Here is a 21,163-nt window from a genome sequence, read left to right as displayed (position 1 = left end):
CTAATTATGAAAGGGAAAGAAACTTTCTAGAAGAGAATAACTACTTGCATAGACCAAGGAGGCAAGTAGGCAAAGACATGCAAAATGAAAGGATTTCCAAACTTAGGGAAAATTCATTTCTAAAATCTAATTCTTCAATGGTCAATTTTACTAGTCATTCTTTTTTGCTTGCCTTGGTCTAAAAGGAATATTTACCACACCTAACATAATCATAGGAACAATCATCAAGGAACAAATGGCAAACAAATTAGTTTTGGCTGACCATCACATTACAGTGAAATATAAGATATATCCAAAAGTTAAAAAAAAAAATTGTTTAAATGTGTATAATACCGATTACTGCATTGATGAAGTATTTGAATTGGACCACTTATCTCCCATAAAGACATTGTAGCACAAATTCATAAGTTCAATAAAGCATTAGATTTTACTTTCCGAGAAACACCAAAATCATTTCTAGTAAAAAAAAAAAAAATAACGTATCGGAGTTTCCCACTGTTGAGACCACTGGAAATAAAACTGAATAGTAGCATTATTGCTATGATATCAGTGTATAACTGCTGCCAGTTGTTGAATAAATTACACCCACCAAAATTATATTTTGTGCACCTGAAATAGAAGATTGATGAATAAAATTCTAAGCTTTAGGATACATTATTTTGCAGTAAAGCATGATTGCAGTACGAGTCCTAACCTCACTGTTCAAAGAGAAAGTTCTCATCAACCTTCCTCCCAGTCCACATCTTCATCTTCATCCACATCTGCTGGAGCAACATCAGCTTGAACATTCAAATCATTGACCTTGTAATTTTCATTTCCAGTACCTGTTTGAAAGCCACCCAGATAAACATAAGTGAAACAAATAAAAAAGAAACATAAAAAGGAGGCAGTCATTCTGCAATATGTGTGATCGGAGAAATAATACAGAAGGTACAATACTTAGTCCCATCATCAACAACATTTTAAGACTTGTCTCTAGAATATATGACTTCCTGGCTTTAAGATGAAGAAGAAGGAAGAGCACATTATATGTATAATTCAAAGTACATTATATTACTATGCTTGAGGTAAGCATTTCAAAGATGATAAAAAGCCAATTCTAGTTTTGAAAATCATAAAAATATCAATTTTAAAGGTTCAACGTACTAATCCAAACTAATCATGAAAAAACTGTTAATCTTCAGTCAAATACACTTTATTATCCTAATAATTTAATGTTTTAATACACTTTCTATCCAAATTTATAGTATTAAGCCCCTTCCAGTTAGGTTTATCATCTTGTACAACAATATACAAAGCTAAAATTTTTATTCAGTAGTAATAGATTAATAACTGTAACCTATAACTATAGTTATTAACCTATAACTATAGATTAATAACTGTAACCTATAACTTAAGACACCGCGACAACTGTCCTTCCACCTTTAGGAACTACCAACAAGGATTGCATTACATAATCCTAATTGTTTTTACCATAGCCATCATTGCCAAGACACTATGCCAATGTTGCAACTGGCAATGTCAGTTAGAAAACTCGTCAACCTCAAAACTAATGATGAAAACTAAACATCATAGTAACCCCAACCGTGATAGAAGCATTTAATTTCACATTCGTGTTTTCAAAAAATTGACTCTTGTAACACATCCAGCTTTCCAAACCACTAGGATCAGCAGTGGAGGGGTTTCAACAGTATGCATGCACGAGGTCAAATTTCAGTATAATCATATTTAAAAATAAAATCCAATTTTCCATTTAATTATTTCACGAGTGTAATTAAGTCATAAAATTTGTCCTCATTTGGATTAGCAAAGTCTCATGTCAAAAAGTAAAAAAGAAAAGATTCTCCCAAATTTTCTGATTCCCATCCTTAAAAGTATTTTAACAATTTGGATACCCCAGTAAAACAAAGCCACAGCAAATTACAGAAATCCATTTCCCAGCTCCTATTATTCAGGTTCATCTAACAAACAACCAGATGAATGTGGTCCAAAGTTCAAAGCAGGAAAAGTCTGGTGACCAACTGATTCTAAGCAAACTAATTAACTTGCTCTTAATTATTGGTTGACGCTGAGAACATGGATTGGAACAATGATGGAGTAACCTAAAATAATCTTAAATTGATAAAAAGGACAAGGGCGTAAAATCTAAAGATGAATATAAGGTGATAACAATCCATATTAAGATTAAACGGACAGTTTCAATCAATTGAATCAAATTTTCAATCAGTACTACCGTAAAAATCTAAATGAAACATTGTCCGGAAAACACAATGAAAAATAAATTCTTTTTACTGAGCATCTAGATTTGTAAAGGCACATATAAACACTGTTCCAAGATGTCCTCAAATCACCTTCAAAAGACAAATTACCTGCAACTGGTGCTTGCTCCCAGTCTGTACCATCATCATCATCATCTTCCTCATGTTTTGATTTGACGCCAATTTGACGAATAGAAGCACGGCTAGAAGGATCATTTCCAGTAAATGTATCTGACAAGTCTTGTTTTCTAGAAGCTTCCATTTCATGTTGTTGTTTAAGCAGAGCAGCATAATAAGCCTTGATATACTCATCCTACAAAGAGAAGAAAAAAACCAGAACATAAGTGAATAAAAGTTTGAGAACCTTCACATAGAAGGAGCAAGGAACTAAAGTGAAATAACAAGATAAAAGAAAAATAAAACAATAGCTTCTCAAATAGTACATGCCTGTATATTTTTTTTATCATCATGATCAACCGTTGATTTCTTGTCATCCGAGTACTGTGCTGATGTGGAAGTTGAAGTCCCATCCATTTTTATTTCCTCTTTCACCTCTCCTCGTTGTTCTTTTGTAAGAACCATCCCTGATTTTATCATCCATGGTGGCAAAACCTTTAGAGATGAACTTTCAGTTTCAGACTTAACATCATGTCTATTGCCTTCAGTCCCATTGAAGTCCACCACAACCTGTTGACATCCAGCACACCTTACATTTATTCATGTATCAATTATATTGAGACAAGGGAAAAGAAATGTTACATTAAACTGCTGGTAATTATATACTTCACAAGCTACATATACAAATATAAACCCAGAAAATCTAATGGATGGATGTTTGTACGAAATTAGATTAACCTATGAATGTCACATCGCATTTTTTCTACACATCTTAATACAATAAAAACCTGCCCATACTGGGGTTTGTTACTGATCCTTACTTAATCGGTCCCAAAGCCCAGATAAAACTTAAGAGGGATGTTAAGCAATTGAGGGATATGTAAAACTTCATTGAATTTCAGTGACATGGATCAATGAGATGATAATGTTGTGTCAATTTATTTCATATATCTGGTTTTACCAATTTAACTAAAAAATCACAGGTTGAACCAGTGACCATTAACCGAGTACCACAACTGAGTTTATCTCTGATCCGAGTCTAATAACATTGCATGGAGGTCAATACTAATGTGGGCATTGAAAGATTAATTACTGAAAGGGGATCAATTTTAAGTTATTTTATACTTTTGGTGGAAATTAGTAACATGGAGAAAAAAGAATCCAAGTGCAGAGACGGCGAAAATTATATTAGACTGTCGTACAACAAAGTATGAAATGACTATGGTGAAATATTATGTACTAAATTACAGTTAGCATTATTCCCAATCTGGTTCAAGACGAGGGAATGAAACAATGAAATCGTTTGTCACTTCATCAAGGAGAACTGATGACTACATCATAAAAGGTCTTTAGATGGAAAACATGTTAAGAAGCTGCTGATAGGTTTGGCATTGTCTATAGTAGAAGGAAAAAATCATGATAGTTAGGACAGTAATATCACAACTGTCACAGACTTTATAAAAACAGTCTGTTTAGGTGGGTGGGAGGATGTTATGTCTTTTGTATCTTAGTTTGGAGGAAAGGTTGTGGAGAGTAAGGTCTTTCGAAATACCTCCATAGTGATAATTCTTGTCTAATTTCGCTATTTCATTGGTAAGGAAATAGACCATGTGGGAATAAAGTGTATTTTTCTGTACAGTTCTCTTCCCGGACCTATCATTTGGTATCCAGAGTTGAGATCTTGGTTCTATGGAGGGGTGGAAAATAGGGTATGGTGAATACAAGAATGGAATAAAGAATGGATGACCCGGAAAAGATAGTTCAAGAATTGGTTCAAGTTCATGACAAGACTGAAAATGAACCGCATGAAGGGTTCAAGTGGTTGGAGAATATGAGCAGAGGTTTCACCGTGGTAGTGGAAAGAAGAGGAGGATAAGGGGCAGTCAGGGTTTTCCTCCAGATGAAGGAAATTGGACATCCCCATTTTTGCGGGAGAAGAGGCTTACAGATGGACAAATAGGCTGGAGAGATATTTCGGCTGAAGGAAGCTAATGACGATGAACGAGTCATGATTGCCTTAGAGGGAAAAGCCTTAAATTGGTTCCAGTGGTGAGAGACATGCAATCGAAATCCTACATGGGATGCTTTCAAGGTTGCTATTGTGCGGAGGTTTCAACCAACATGCTGAAAAACCCATTTGAAATCCTTATTGGATTATGGCAAACAGGTTTAGTGGACGAGTATATTGAACAATTTGAACAATATGCTGGGTTTTTGAAGGACACTCAACAAGACTACTTGGTCAGCATCTTCTTGAATGGGTTGAAAGAAGATATTAAAGCCAAAGTTGTATGAACCCAACAATCTTGTTGTGTTAATGTTGAAGGCTCAAATGGTGGAGGAAAAAGTCAAGTCACTTCACAAGGAGAATTTGAAAACTCCAACAGATCCAATAATGGATACAAACAGTTTTCGATGACAAGAAGCTTTGCAAGAGAGGGGGAAATTCTGTGGTTTCTGGTGGTTCTAGCAAAGGGACAGGGGAGGGCAGCAAATTGTCCAGTACCATGAGTAGTGCTCCAGGAATGCAAAGGCAAAGAGGAACTCCTTTTCGGAAATTGTAAGACAAGGAGCTACAAGATAAAATCAAGAAAGAGTTATGTTTTCGGTGTGACGAAAAGTTTGGCCCCAATCATGTGTGTAGGAACAAGCAATTTCACATGTTGCTTATGACAAAGGAGGACTTGACTGGTCTTGTGAATCCGCAGGGTAGTGCCGCTGAACAAACACAAGAGTTGGAAGAAATAGTGCAGGTTTTACAATTGTCCTTATGTACCATGGCTGGGCTTACCACTAAAAAGTCTTGGAAGTTTTGGGGAAAAATTAGTGATGTGAGGGTGGTTGTTTTGTTAGATTGTGGAGCTTCCCACAATTTAATTTGAAAGGATTTGTTAGATTGGGGATTAATGGCAATAGTCTAGGCAGTTCAGAAATGGAAGCACTATCTTATGGGCAGTCACTTTATTATACTCACGGACTAGAAGAGCTTAAAATTCCTCAATGAACGGCGTCTGCTGACTGAAGAGTAGTTTAAATGGGCTTCCAAACTCTTGGGGTATGACTTTGAGATTCGTTTCAGACCAGGAAGGAAAAACCAAGTGGCGGATACTTTATCACATCGAGTATATTTTATGGTTGTAAGCTTGTTTTGAATAGATGAATGGGAGACATGGGAAACCGAAGTCCAACAAGATGAGAAGTTAACCTCTTTAAGGCGTGATTTATTGGTAAATGGAAGTGCTCATAAGGGCAATGAATTGAAGAAAGGGAGGCTATTTTATCTAGGAAAATTGGTTTTACCCAAGAAGTATTCTCGCATTCCTTTTCTCATTAAGGAGCTACAGGAGTCTCCTTTAGGAGGTCACAGTGGGTATTTTCGAACCTATAAAAGGGTAGCTGGAATGGTTTATTGGGAAGGTATGAGGAGGGATATTAAAGAGTTTGTCATGAAATGTGATGTTTGTCAACGTAACAAAACAGAAACATTGGGCCCTGCTGGTCTTTTGCAACCATTGTCCATTCCTAATCAGGTCTAGTCTGATATATCCATGGACTTCATTGGAGGATTACCTAAAGTTGGAAGAAAAGATACTATTTTTATTGTTGTGGACAGACTTACAACATATGCACATCTTTTCCCTCTGGCTCATCCCTACACTGCAGTAGAAGTGGCTTGGTTATTCATTAGATAGGTGGTGAAACTCCATCCACAATAGTTTCAGATCGAGATCAGTTGTTCCTGTGTAATTTTTGGCACAGCCTACCATACTCAAACGGATGGTCAAACATAGGTTGTTAATCATTGTGTGGAAACCTATCTCTGCTGCATGCCAGGTTCTCAGCCTCATAAATGGCCACAATGGTTGCCATGGGCTGAATTTTGGTTTAACACCAATCATAGTGCCTTGACAAAGATGACTCCCTTTAAGGTCCTGTATGACCGTGATCCTTTGATTCTAAAGGGTATAACTATTCCTTCTAAAGTGGAAAGTATTAACCAGCTCCAACAAGAACGTAATGAAGTATTAAAGGAGTTGAAAATGAATTAGTGCAAAGCTCAAGATCAGAACCGTGTTCATGCTAACAAACACAGGAGGGAAGTGGAATACCAAGTGGGAGATTGGGTCTATCTTAAAATGCAGCCTTATCGCTTGAAATCTTTAGCAAAAAGACCCAATGAAAAACTTTTTCCTAGGTTCTATAGACCTTACAAGATTATTGAGAAAATTGGAATGGTCGCATATAAGTCGGACCTGCCCACTCACAGCAGAATCCACCCAGTGTTTCATGTGTCTCTCCTCAAAAGAGCAATCCAGCCAGCTACTGTTATCCAGCCTTTAGCTCCCACACGCACTGCAGAATTAATTTTAGATGTTCATCCAGAACAGTTACTAGACACCAGGACAAATAACCAAGGAGAATTGGAAGTCCTAATCAAATGGCAGCACCTTCCAAATTCGGACAACAGTTGGGCAGCGGCCTTTTCAATCAGCAAAAAATTTATAGATTTTCACCTTGAGGACAAGGTGAAACTTCATGTAGGGGGTATTGATAGGTTTGGCATTGTCTATAGTAGAAGGAAAAAAACATGACAGTTAGGACAGTTATGTTACAACTGTCATAAACTTTATAAAAACAGTCTGTTTAGGTGGGTGGGAGGATGTTATGTCTTTTATATCTTAGTTTGGAGGAAAGGTTGTGGAAAGTGAGGTCTCTCGAAATACCTCAGTTGTAATAGAATTCATGTCTAATTTCCCTAATTCATTGGTAAGGAAATAGACCATGTGGGAGTAAAGTGTATCTTTCTGTACACTTCTCTTACTGGGCCTATCAGCTTGCTACAGAGAAATGTCAAGACATTAATAACAAGTTGGAATTAAAGACATCCATGCAACATCTTGGAGGCATGTGAAATAAAAAACAAAATAAATAATTATGTAACTTTTATATATTACTTTCATTACTAGGACACTCATTTGTAGGACAGATATATTTCCTATTTGATTTCTTAGCAAGTTAGTATAAAGGGAGGTAGGTATCCACATACTTCAACTAAACAGATAAAATTTTCAGAAATTTCGATCTTTCAATTGTAGATGAAAAACAAAATAGAGAAAAGGGAGGAAAAGCATAATTATTTGGAGGATAAGATAAGAAAAGCAAGACAAAAATAATTAAATAAAAACAAGAATCAGAATAATTAGCAAGGTTATAACTGCCTGGCTTCTTTGCTTTGAAGAAATGATAATCCTTAAAACAGGAAATTCTTACCTTAGTATCCCCACTATAAGGCATTGGTGCTCCATTATATCCAAGCTGAGAAATTTTAGAATCACCAGCCATATCTCCGTTGGCTGCACGCCCCATAGCACTAGCTCGAGCTTCCCATGCTAGGAGACTACCAAATTCTGGAACTGGCAAATCTTTCACCCTGCTGAGTTGGTCCATTAAAGGCTTGAGCTGTATCTGCAACCACTTTCAATTTTATTTTAGCTTTTTTTGACAAAATAACAGAGTATAATCCATTGATTATCAATTATATGTAACCAATATAACTAAAGAGAAGAAAGAATGGAGTTTGACATGCAGTACACAAGTTTCATAGTCATATTTAGGAGTAGTACGACTGGGTTGAGGTAGTACCAGCTAGTACTGCACTAGTTTATTACTTATTAGTATAAGTTGTACTGAGCTTGTACCAGCTGTTCTATCTTGTGGGTAGTCAGAAGTTATGGTAGCTTTCAATAGACACATGTCATTAACATTTCGGTTGCTTGCTCAGCACTCAGACTAACTATAAGTTTTCTGATATAACAAATTCAAAACAGTTAACGAAATCATGCTTTTCTCTCAGAAATTCCCTTTTCCACTTTTCTCTAAAATACTAACATTGTTTTCCATCAAAACCCTAAAATTTTAACAATGATCAAACATAAAACAAAATAAATTGCAGACCAGAAACACCAATAAATAAAGGCTAGCACAGTGCATTGTCTTACAAAAATTAAATAAACTCAAATGAGATTTGAGACAAGCCTAATATATCTAAATGAAATTCATGAAATAAAAGGTATTTTACAAGTCTTGTACAAGTCTAAGATATCTCAATGAAATTCATAAAATATAAGGTATTTTTCAAGTCCTGTATACAAAAGAGAGCACATCAAGTCATAATACTTCTCAATTTGTTAATGGATTTATAGTACTATTGGTCATCAACTTTTCCAACAAAAAGACTAAATGACAGTTTAAGAACCTGAAAATAAGGATTCAGGTGTTGGACCTATTATCATTATCATGCCATACACATCCTATTATACTGTGGTATATATTTCAACTAGTGTCACCACCTAGCCCACATTGCCACCACTACATTTATGTCAGCTAGTATCTTCAAGGGCACAAGCCCTACTCATTACACTAGGAACATTGTCCCATTTGGATAATTAGCAATTATAGCCATTTGGAGTGAGAACATTATCTCCTTTGTAGTCAAGTATAGCCATAGGTTCCACAATAGGATGATTAGCAACATCATTTAGTAAGTAGGTTCAAGTGTGGGTCATGCAATAAGGCTAACTGGAATAATGTTTAAGTAGTACATGTTTTTTAAATGGAACCTCCAAATTGATAGGTCGATAACTTTTTGGGTCCATTAATGACAATTTTAGAACACCACATGTTGGCTTATACATTGGAATTGCATTGTTAGGGTATCATAGTTCTTGTTATGTATGGGTCCAAGATTCATGAGCCATTACGCGCCCAAACTAATGTTTGTTCCCAGATGGTGAGTAAAGATTTGTGGACAAACATGTGGATGGAGAACTCAACAGAAAAAACTTGGCCTTGGATGGTGAGTAAGACTTGTGGACAAACATGAGGATAGAGCCATTGCCAACAATGATGCAAAGGGCATTGGTTAGATGAGGTAGGAAGCCAAGGAACTTTGCTGCATATGTCTGCACAAAATTGTGGTTTTTGCCACCATCAATACGAATGGTACTCTTGTGTGATAAACTGAGCCATAAACACAAACATTTTAGGGCAAGGGAGACTAGAAAGTGCATTTTTGCTAACGTGACTGTAGGGATAGCATAGAGGTCCTAAAGAATTTTAGACAGTGAAATGAAGTTGTCGCCCCAGGATTGTGTTGGGAACAAACAGATAATTGAACAAATAAAACAAGACTATGTTAACCTCACAGCAATTTTTATTCATAAATCAATACCTTTACGCTGTGAGACCTAATGATAGGAAATTAATCAATTCTAGCAAATGGTTGTGAAAACCATAATCAAGTAATCAATTTTAAAACAAAAGGATTCATAATAAGAAGCCCAAAATAGAAGAAACAACATTGTAAAATCATGACAGAACCTCCATCTTTTGAAGCATGTCTTTTAACTTTTCATGTCGTCTTCTTCTTGCATTATCATCTCCATCAGCCGCTTCTTGAACAACAAACTTGTCACTTTCTACCTCAAGTTTTCCATTACAACTTTCACAATGGAAGTCGTCATCTTCAAAAGATACTAGCCGCAATGCATCCAGAGCATTGTATCTAATCAATTCAAATCCCCAAGTATTATGGAAACATAAAACAATTATTGATACTGAAATAAATTTGGAGTTATAATGGATTACTTAAACCTTTTTCCACACTTTGTACAGATATATTCTTCAATTGTGTTCTTGTTGTCCAATTCATCTTTCAGCAGCTTCTTCATGCGATGGATTCTGTACCTAACCACATCATATATCTGCAACAAACTTCAACGTAAAAATTTCTACAGATGCAGGAGCCATAATTTAAATTGATAACTGACTCAAAAATAGTGACAAGAGAGCATGCAAAATAAAAGAAAAACCACAAGAATCATGGAAGAGCAACATTTGTAGAAATATATATGGATGGGATTGAACTGGGAAGAGACAAACCTGTGCATAATCTAGACAACAGTAAGAGTGTGTGTGTAACTTGACCTTCTCTTCTCCCTCTTTTCCAGTCAGTTGAGCATCAACTGTAGCAGCTGTAGCAGCACTATACAATTTGGCTCCTTTTGCTGTCTGGAAATCGAGATAATATAGATCATAAGAAGAAAATACAGGCATCACTATTTGCATCATTAACAGCTAACATCCTAACACTCCAAACCTAATAAGGAAAACTAATAAAACTCAGACAAGCATGAGAAAAATAAAAACACTGCCAAGTGATCCAAGATATAATACTAATCACTGTGATACTTAAGCACTCCCTAGTACCCAAGCCCATATCAAAATAAAAAACTAGAATCCTATACTTAAAATGTGGGAGTGACGTCCCATCCTTGCATTGCATTTGTAGTCCTATGAAAAACACTGGCAAGTGATCCGAGTAAAGAGTTCAAATTAATAACTGAAGAATCATAAGGTGGCAAATGTTCCTTATTTTCAAGCCTATCAAAGACTAGCTAGGATGTTAAACTGTCTCACTATTAGTCAACCAAATATTTCATTAGCTGTAAGTTTTGAGTCGATTTCCAACTTATCTGTGTGATAGTTACTGCAATGTTGTGGTTTGAATGTTGAGATAGTCTATGAGAACAAGGCTCATCCTGATATGAGAATATACAAATGTATATTGATGACTTAACATGAGGCCTACCCATGCATGTAAGAGGGGTCACTAAGCAGAAGAGGTTCTCCCTTGCTTGTTCCCCTGGCTTTCAATGTACTTCTCTTCCGTTTCTCTATCTGAGTATCCCTATCTTCCTCATGAAACCCATAGCAGATAGGACTAAGGCTAAATTGTCCAGATAGAAGGCATATCATCTATTTATTATGGACACAGTAGCTTTGGTCAAGTTTGTGATATGCAATGTGCTCACTTATTGCTATAGCGTCAATAGGTGGCCCTTATCCCTCATCAAAGCCAAAAATAGATGCATAACGAATTTCATATGATTTGGCAACTCGAATTCTAAGAAATTGGTATTGGTTGCCTGGTCTCAAGTTTGTAAGCCATATATGGATGGTGGATTAGAAATTAGATCCGAAAGACAAATGAATGATGCTTCCATGTTAAAGTTGGGTTGGGAGTTAGTCTGACAACCAATGGACTTAATCAGAGCCAGGGTCTTCAAAATGGGGAAAATCATTGAGCACCATATTAGATCCTCTATATGGGTTGGTTTGAAGAACATTATGGCAATAATCCAGGAGAACTATGCTAGGTATATTGACACAGGAGATAATATTAACTTTTGGAGAGACACTTGGCTTGGGAAGCCCCTGATTCAAGTGATATATTCCCAATATTTTTCCTTGTATGCTGGAAGCATCAATCAAGGACATCAGACATAATGGAGATTGGGTTATTCCTCCTAGTCTTATACAAAAGTGTCCTTCTTTAGCTCCTAAGCTTTCTTTTAACAATCCTTCCACTTCTATTGTAGAGGATGCTAAAAGATGGAGTTTCACTAGCGCTTGTAACTTCAGTATTAAGGAAGCATTTCTATTTCTTCATCCTCCCCTCCTTCCAAAGCTATTCTATTCTGGAGATTGTACAACAAAAAAATTCCTAAGTATGAGAATCCTAGATTAAGAGGGTGCATAAATGTCTCTATTAGTTGCTTTTGTTGTATGAGGTTGAAACCTCACCACACATTTTTTTAATTGACAGTTGCTTCACCTTCTACGATTGGTTCACTAACAAAATTCATCAAAACCTGAATTTTCAACAGATACTACTATGCCATGCACCAGGTTGTGGGGAAAAAAACAAGAGATTTTTGACGACCGCTTGTGCCTATATTATTGCTGAGAAATGGGAATCAGGAACAGTATTAGGTTTGACAGGAAGCCTCTGATCCTCGTTTGTCAAAAACCATATTTCAAGTCTTGTAAAACTGGTTGGTACTAATTGTGAAAGTCACATGAAGTCTTCAATAGAGGAATTCAACACTCTAAAAGAATTCTTCACTGAAATTAAATGCAACAACAAGAGCAAGACCATTCGAGTTGAATGGAAAACCCCACCATACATGTGGATCAAATGCAATACAGATGGTGCTGCAAAAGGTGTGCCTAGCCAGCTGGGAAGGATGTAATTTTAGAGACAACAGTGTTGCAGTCTTAGGTTCTTTTGTTGTTAAGCCAGGGCATAAATTTGCTCTACAAGCCGAACATTATGTTGTCATGACTGTCATTGATACAGCCAAGTATAAAGGGTTGGAATTACCTTCGGTTAGAATGTGATGTTTGAACTGTCATTAATACTTTTAAATCTGTGGATCACATGCCTTGTAGACTAAGAAAAAAATGGTCTAATTGCTTATATTACACTAATAGGATTAATTTATTGGTATCTCACATATAGGGAAAGTAGAAGTTGTGTAGATAAACTTTCTACTTTTTCTATTAATGTAGTGTGTTGTTTGGTGGGATACCATTCCCCATTCATCTAGGAACCGTAATGGATTACCTTCTTAAAGGTTTCTATAGTGTTTGGTCTATGTTGCCCCACAATTTTATAAATTCCCTCTCTCTATCTGCACACACACACACACACATATTTCTTAGGAATAAAACAAACAACAGAAACTGCTAAGTTGCAAGCCTAGCTGGAATTTTAGTCCATGATGCATATGCACTGGTTTTGCTTTTCTATAGTGTTTAGTCTATGTTGCCCCAAACTTTTGCAAATTCTCTCTCTCTCTCTGTGTCCACACACACACAGAGTTGCAATCCTAGCTGGAAATTTAGTCTGTACAGTGATGTCTATGCATTGTTTTTTCTTAAGTATGCAATGTATGGTCAATTATAAGAGAAGGCTGATATATACAGCTATGGTATTATAGCCCTAGAAATCATACGAAAACTGATGTGAAGAATGAGGAGGATGGTCGTGAATAGCTTCTTCAACAAGCTAGGAAACAGTGTGAGAGAGGCATGAAGTTGGAGCTTGTGGACAAGGTCATTAATGAGTATGATGCAGAAGAAGTAAACAAAATCGAAGAAATTGCATTGCTATGCACTCAGGCATCTACTGCAACAAGGCCAACCATGTCTGAATAGTGCTACTCAAAACCAGGAGCTTAGTGGAGCAAATGTGAAGAACTATGCCTATGTTTGTTTAAACAAACAAATATGATAAATAGGGAAGGCAGCTCTGCTGGTGCATCGAATGCCACTGTCTCCATTTTTGTTGTATCAACTCAATGATTATGAGATTTTAATCACTTTGACCAACAAATTACTAGAATAAATCAGATTAAAGTTTTTTATAACTTTTCATTATGTATACATTTTGAAAAGATTATGTAAGCAGTAGTTATATATAAATATATGTATACAATATATATATATATATATATATATATATATATATGAATAACTTTTCATTTCAAGAGCTGTTTATCAATGTTATTGTCCATGTGTAGTGCTATATATATATTTTCAAGTTTCCTATCATACAAGTCTCAGTTTAATATGTGTGTATGCATGTATATTATACATGACAAATAATTAACATTTGGCTACTGTGTTTCCATTAGAGGGGATCTAATCTCTTGTCAGATCGAGAACTGAGGCAAAATGATGTTGCCTCACGGGAAGATTTAATCAGGGGAAATCATTACATCCTTTGGGGAACTCTAATGAAAAGATATTTTCACCAAGTCACTCAAGAGGCCTTCTGGTACATACAACAAATATGAACTAGCTTGGGGGAGTACTAAGATATCCACTGTTTCCTTATCTTTCATACAAGTAAACATTGTTTGACTTTGTTTCCTAGAAGCTGACATATATAAAAGGAAACAAATTCAAATAACTAGGTTCATTCCCTATAATGAAGAAATTTTGATTACACGTTGATTATTTTAATTAACAATGAGAGTCAACATCTGCATATGCCTACAAGAGAGTGTCATCCAGAGAAGTAACACCAATGAACTGCACAGACAGAATCCAATAGTTACCTCTCTTCTATATTCTCTAGTAATGATCTTCTCCTCTTCAAAAAACCGCAGAGTTCGGCGAAGTTGTTTTGTGTGTAATTTGAGATCTTTTGCCAAATCTTCTTCTCTGACCCATTGTCGCCTGAACAGAATTCGCAAAAGATTAATAATGAAACCACATAATCAAGGAAATGCACCCACAATTCTTCAAAATTAAACTACAATATAGTAAACAAACAGCCCCGTTGATCTACACTATCATATTATGAAGCAATATACTTACAACAACGCTTTCACTCCCCACGTTTACAAATAAGTTTTACTTCAAATTTCACTTCAATCCTCCCATATTCATTTTCATTCGGTTTTTTGTCATAACGTATTCCACAATCAAAAGCTGAAAATCATGAATATTTCCAGTGAGATCAAACCTTGTGAGGGCATCGAGGATCACTACAGCGATTCCTCTGTTATCACTCCTTCCCGATTTAGGTTGATTCTCTCCTTTACTCGTTAGATCATCATAAAAAGCCCTCGCAGCTAGTTTAACCAACCTACACCAAAATCAAAAGTAACTAATTAAATAGATTCAATTTTCCGTGTTTATTTTTAATTGACGAAGAAACGGCACAGCTGTTTTAGAATCTTCGATTGAATTAGAAGAAAAACCCGTACTTGTTGTAGTGATCGACCATCGAAGCGATCTGAGAATAATTTTTAAGTGGCTTCGATAGTTCGTTTCGGCGTCCAAATCGGAAAGGAAGGATAAGTGTGAAGCGATTATCCAATGATGTTCATCGCAGCTCACAACTCTCTTCCATCATTCTAAATAAATCGCAATTCCGAAGACAAGAGGCCGTTATATATGGTAGGGCTTTCACAAAGAAGAGTATCTTCTTCTGCAATCCTTAATATCTAATATAATCTATTAAAGAAAATAGAAAAGTTACTTTTCTTACTCATATTTTGTTGAGATGTATCTAAATTGTTAGTTTTTTTTAGACACTTGATATTTTTTTTTTTATTTTATCTATTATAATATACAAAAATAGTAGGAAAGTTACTTTTTTATAGTCAAGTTTATTTTGTTGACAAGTATTTATAAATAATTAATTTTTTAATTATTTGATATTTTTTGTTTTATTATACAAGAAAAAATATATTAGAGAATTTATTTATTTTACTTATATCCTAATTATTAATTTTTTTAGATATCTGACATTTTTAATGCTTTTTGTTTTATTTATTTTGGTGTCATATATTTCTTTTGTCCACTATTGTTCTTTCGAAATGTTTATTCCATTTCAAGATTGTAAAATAATTAATAAGCTGAAATCCTGTCTATTATGCAAATAAAGAAATACCATAAACGATGAGTTAAACAATTTTAACAAATTATAAAATAATTTTAAAAAATAAAATAAAATTTAACTATACCTAAATGATAATAATAAAAACAAATTATAAACAATTTAAATCTCAATTGGTAAACTAAACAACAGTCTCGACAACCATGTCAAAAATTTGTTATAAGTTACACTTGTATTATTCATAAACGTTAACGTATAGAGATTTAAGTTTTTCAAAAAACATTATGTTTATTCACTGAGGCTAAAAATGAAAATTGTTGATGAATATGAAATAAATCTAAAACTAAAAAAAACAATAAAATTTATAAAATTATTATATGGTAAAGAACTTACCAAGATTAGATTTCATGCATCAAATCAATGTGAAAAGCAATAAACAATTTATTTCAATTTTTTATTCTAGCATTCACACTACTATTTAACAAGTCCTAATGTCTTAGAAACAAATATAAATTAATTAATAAGAATCCTAATGTATTAGACATTTTCTTAATAAAAGTTTGTATTAAATATTAAATTTGAATGTTATGAATGACCAACAATGAACTCTATGTCAAAATGCCCAACAATTAATTGTTCTAATATGATATTGGTTTCGACATCGTGTCTAATAATAAAAAACTTACATATATACAATCAATCAATTTATATAATGAAGATCGAGAATAAAACATGAGAGGAATGACTTTATGGACTCGTCTGATATATTTTGCTAGACTCGTCTAATATATATTGTTAGACTCATTTAATCGATACATTAATAGACTCATCCAATATGTATTGTTATACTTGTTTAATCACTTTATGGACACACTCATATAATCTCATATAATGTGTATTGCTAAACTTGTCTAATCAATGTATATGCAGACTCATGTAATGTGTATTACAAGACTTATATAATCAGTTATTTGACAAACTTGTCTAACGTGTAATATGTGTATAGACAAACTTGTCTAACGTCTAATATGTGTATAGACAAACTTGTCTAAAGTATAGTGTTAGACTTGTCTAATCAATGTATAAACATACTTGTCTAGTGTCTATTGTTATACTCATTTAATTAGTATATGGACAAACACGTCCAATGGGTATTGTAACGCTTGTCTTATTAGTGTATGAACAAACTCTTTTAGTGTTTGTTGATAGATTTATGTAATTAATTTGTGGACAAACTCATCTATTTGATATTTCTAGGCTCGTCTAATGGGTTTTCTTAGACTCGTGTGTGGAATTATTAAAGTTTTTTTAAATACTTGTCTAGTGATTATGTCAACAAACTCATCAAATGTATATTGTTAAACTTTTCTAATCAATGCATTGATAATCTCAATTAATATTTTTTGTTATATTTGTCTAATTAGTATATTCTAGACTCATGTTATGGTTTTTGCTATACTTATCTAATCAATGTATATACAAACTCGTCTAATGTGTATATTTGTAGATTTATCTAATGTTTTTTGCTATATATGTCTAATGTGTGTTGTTATATTTGTCTAATCAATATATGTCTAATATATATTTTTAAACTCAACTAATGACAATATAAATATATTAGTAATATATTTTAAAACAATTAGTTTCATAGTTATTATCTTTTGTTTCGGTTTTACTAAAGTCTTAAAAAATCTACATTTTCAAGTTGAAAATAGTAAAAAGTTAATTCAAAGAATATAAAACAAAATTTAAAATAATAAAAGTGTAAAATATTTCTATTCACACATATGTTTATACCACTTAAAATCTTCTCCGCTCTCACACATATGTTTATACCACTTGTTCGACCTTTTTTCTCTTTCCTAACAAATTCTTCTAACCCCAACGCATACAAAAATCCACATTACTCACCATCTCCATTGTTCTCCACCCTCTCAAAAAACCAACACTTTAATCTTCTTCCAAATTATCGATACCCATCATTAGACTCACACCCCTTACCACCACTTTTTACCCAAGGGCACACATTAACTCCACATTCTCTCTAACCCCGTCGACCTCCATCATCTTCCTCATCCTCTCCTATCTTTGCGCTCATGGCTACCATATCCATCATCTTCGTCTTCACCGCCTACACATCATTCGTATGACATGTCTCCATCGTCAACATCTTCATAACCCCATCTCCATCTTCAAAACCCCACACCTGCCATCTTCATTCACCACGTCTCCTTGCAGCTCTCCATCACTCACACCAACAAACATTTTTTCCTTCCCCTCTTTCCTATTCCAATTCTCAACTCCATGAAAGCAAAATGAAAAGAAAGAAGAGAAGAAGATGAACACGCTTTGTCATTACAATCTAATAAATTTGTTCTAAATTTAAACAGGGAGAACATCGCTCAATTTTAAAAGGCATTAACACTAAACGGAATCACACATATAAAACGACTAAATTGAATATAAGACAATAACATTTTATATTAAAACTAATACATGACACTACCTTGTCATATGATACTAAGAGTGATACATGTAGGGTGATCAAAATTAACCAAAGTGAATTGTCAAATAACTATATTATATTATACTAAAAATACTCAACTATTTACAATAAAAACTTAACCGAACATTTTAAAGTTTATTTTTTAAAAAAACTAAACCTCTAAAATTATAGTTCAGTTAAGTGCTCATTAACTTAAAACTATTTTGTTAATAAAATGTACAGTAGCACACAGGCACACAGGTAAAAGTTCGAAACAGGTCAACCCAACTCGAAGGTCGAGATGAAATGGCCTGAGTCGAAGTTTGAGATAAATCAGCCCAAGCCAAAGATTGTGATGAGTCGCTGGGTCAAAGGTCAAGACAGATTAGGTTAGGCCAAAAGTTAGGATAGGCTAGGCTGGGTCATGATTGAAATTTGGTCGAATTCAGCTATAATCGAAATTTGGTTGAATTCGGTCACAATCAAAATTTGGTCGAGTCATCTCAAACCTAAATTCGATCGAATTTGACAAGTCAACCTCGACCAAAATTCATCCCAATTTGACCCAATCATCTGCGGCTGAAATTTGACTAAGTCAGCTATGTTTGAAATTTTGTCGAATTTGACTAAGTCAACTCACCTGAAATTCGTTTGAATTTGACACCGTCGACCTTGGTCGAATTCAGTCGAGTCGACCAAATTTAACCATTGGGTGTTAACTTTTCTCTTTTATTCAAGTTTTTTATAAAAAAAATCAACATAAGTTGAAAACACTGCATAAGTAATTCGATTAAAAAATATTATAGTTTGGTTCAAAAACAATATAGTTTGGTTCAAAATAGTATAGTTCGAAAACAAGTTAAGATACATAGCAATTCAGTTAAATTCGTATTACATGTGAGTGTAGTTCAATGCAATTGAGTGTAGTGTAGTTTGATATAACAAAAAATGTTCAATGTATTTTGTTTGAACTAATTTTCAGTCCAATTCACACAAATGTTTTTCGGTTCACAACAATTTTTAACAGTTCAGTTTAATTCATTTTGTCCTTCCTTAACCACATATTATATTATGAGACCTGACATATAAAATAACAAAAATTTACAAAATAATTAAAAAATAAGAAACAAATAAAACAAATAAAAATCTAATTTATGACCTGTTTTGAAAGCTGCTATTTGTAATACATTAACGGGAAAAAAAGCATAATTGAATAATTTTTAAAAAATTTAAACATTGATTGAAAAGAAAAATAATAAAAATGAGTAATTAAATCTTAAATATATAATTATAACTTTATAGTCATTTAAGAAGAAGAAACAATTCCTTGGAAGTGGCCTCATTGAATGCATCACCATGCATGGTTCCACGCCATTTAGAACTTAAAGACTAAAGTATAAGGTGGGATGTTGATGGTTGTAAATGTGTCACACGAGTTAGTAGGGCCACTCCAAATGAGAAACGCAGAAACATTGTACAACTTGATTTTGCCTTCAATGCTATGCCATGAGAATCACCCACTTCACCCCCCTAGTGCCCACTTCCCATTACCAACTTTTAACATTTCATCCAATAAATATTAATTAAATTTTCATGCTTCATTAATAATTATACTTTATTCAAGGAAAAATAGTTAATATTATTAGTGGTAAATATAATAGTGAAACTAAAATAAAATGAAAAAAAATATAATTGTCTTCACGATTTTATATTAATTTTATGAAATGACAATACAACTTTTCCAATTTAAAAAAAAACATTTTTTTTATTATATTTGTAGTAAAATGACATTCTTTTCCTTAAGTTTTTAATAAAGTGACACTTGTCTTCTATACTTTATTTTAAAATTAATTTATCAATTAAAACTAATTGAAATTTTGAAAATTAAAAAAAAACTAAAGTTTTAAAATATAAAAACTGTTTTTTCTTAAATGAATTGTTTTTATAATTTTATAATAAATACCCTTACAAAATTTAAATAAAAAATAAATATCACTTTATTAAAATATGAAAAAATGTTTAATTAAAACTATAACCATTGTAATTTCCCTAAATAAAAGTTAAATATCCAACATGGAGCGCAATGCGGCTAGACAAAGACACCACCAACGTTGACTAAACCACTTGTTTTCCCATTACACTTGCAGTGGTTGGGATCACGACACGTGTAAAACATAATGATATGATCTTTTTGCTTTGGTGACCAATATCGACACGTTCTTCGTCACATTACATTTTTTTTTCTTAATCATCACCACATTCCAATCTTTTTATTTTAGGAGGAATTTATGTCTTCCCAATTCCTAAGCATAACTTTGGTGACCTAATTTTAAATTTTAAATTATTCCCTTTAAATCTATTAGAATCGATTAAATATATTATTAATTAGAGATTAATGTTATGCAATTTTAAAAGTTATTTTTTATCGAAGTAATTAGACTTAGTGATGTGTCTTTTAGTTAGATAACTGAGTAACTATTATAATTGTATATAAAATATATTTTACTTATAATTAGACTTAGAATGTATTTTAAAAGAGTTATTAGTCACATTATCTATGATATATATATATATATATATATATATATATATATATATATATATATATATATATATATATATGCGTGTGTACTTACATGAGTATTAATTAAAACGATATTAATAGAATCAACTTGTTCTTCTGGTAATTATCTTTGATATAGTTTAACATATTTTAACTAAAAATTACTTAATGAATATTTAGATAAAAATAAATTTAAATTTTTTTTCCTCAAAGCTTTATCAATCAATTTTAATATTTTCATAATAAATTCCTATATTTTATACAAAGTTTCACTATATATGCTTTTACTTAATAAAATTTGAAGTGAATTTTGGTTTTTAAAATTAAAAATTTATTTTACATAATGAAATCCTCATATAATGTATTATTTAGCTTAGTTTTCTATGTAAAATATGTATTTATTATTTTAACCATTTTTATGTATTTCATGTATATATTACAACATTACTTTTCACTGCACAACATATATATCTCTACTACATTTA

The 21,163-nt window shown here is 33.2% G+C and overlaps 1 protein-coding gene across 1 annotated transcript; it reads right to left on the bottom strand.

Annotated features, from left to right (window-relative positions):
* Nucleotides 1-312: 312 nt before the first annotated feature.
* Nucleotides 313-15,167, bottom strand: LOC124845704 (uncharacterized). Its single transcript, XM_047322850.2, has 11 exons — nt 14,996-15,167; nt 14,752-14,874; nt 14,342-14,462; nt 10,317-10,445; nt 10,029-10,138; nt 9,756-9,939; nt 7,647-7,841; nt 2,706-2,945; nt 2,370-2,571; nt 695-824; nt 313-609 (listed from the first exon to the last, which is right to left on the bottom strand). Exons 1-10 carry the CDS (start codon nt 15,013-15,015, stop codon nt 721-723), a joined length of 1,428 nt encoding a protein of 475 aa, XP_047178806.2. The 5' UTR covers nt 15,016-15,167; the 3' UTR covers nt 313-609; nt 695-720.
* Nucleotides 15,168-21,163: the final 5,996 nt, after the last annotated feature.

The sequence above is a fragment of the Vigna umbellata genome, chromosome 2 (assembly GCF_029865625.1).
Source record: "Vigna umbellata cultivar VRB3 chromosome 2, Vumbellata_1.0, whole genome shotgun sequence".
NCBI classification, from domain to species: domain Eukaryota; kingdom Viridiplantae; phylum Streptophyta; class Magnoliopsida; order Fabales; family Fabaceae; genus Vigna; species Vigna umbellata.
This window is presented reverse-complemented; position numbering and strand designations above follow the sequence as displayed.

Excerpts from the sequence above, each read along its gene's own strand:
- LOC124845704 (XM_047322850.2), bottom strand. The coding sequence starts at position 15,015 with ATGGTCGATCACTACAACAA. Across the intron at positions 10,446-14,341 it reads CTAGAGAATATAGAAGAGAG|ACAGCAAAAGGAGCCAAATT; the intron begins GTAACTATTGGA and ends CTCGATTTCCAG. Across the intron at positions 2,946-7,646 it reads CTTATAGTGGGGATACTAAG|GTTGTGGTGGACTTCAATGG; the intron begins GTAAGAATTTCC and ends GGATGTCAACAG.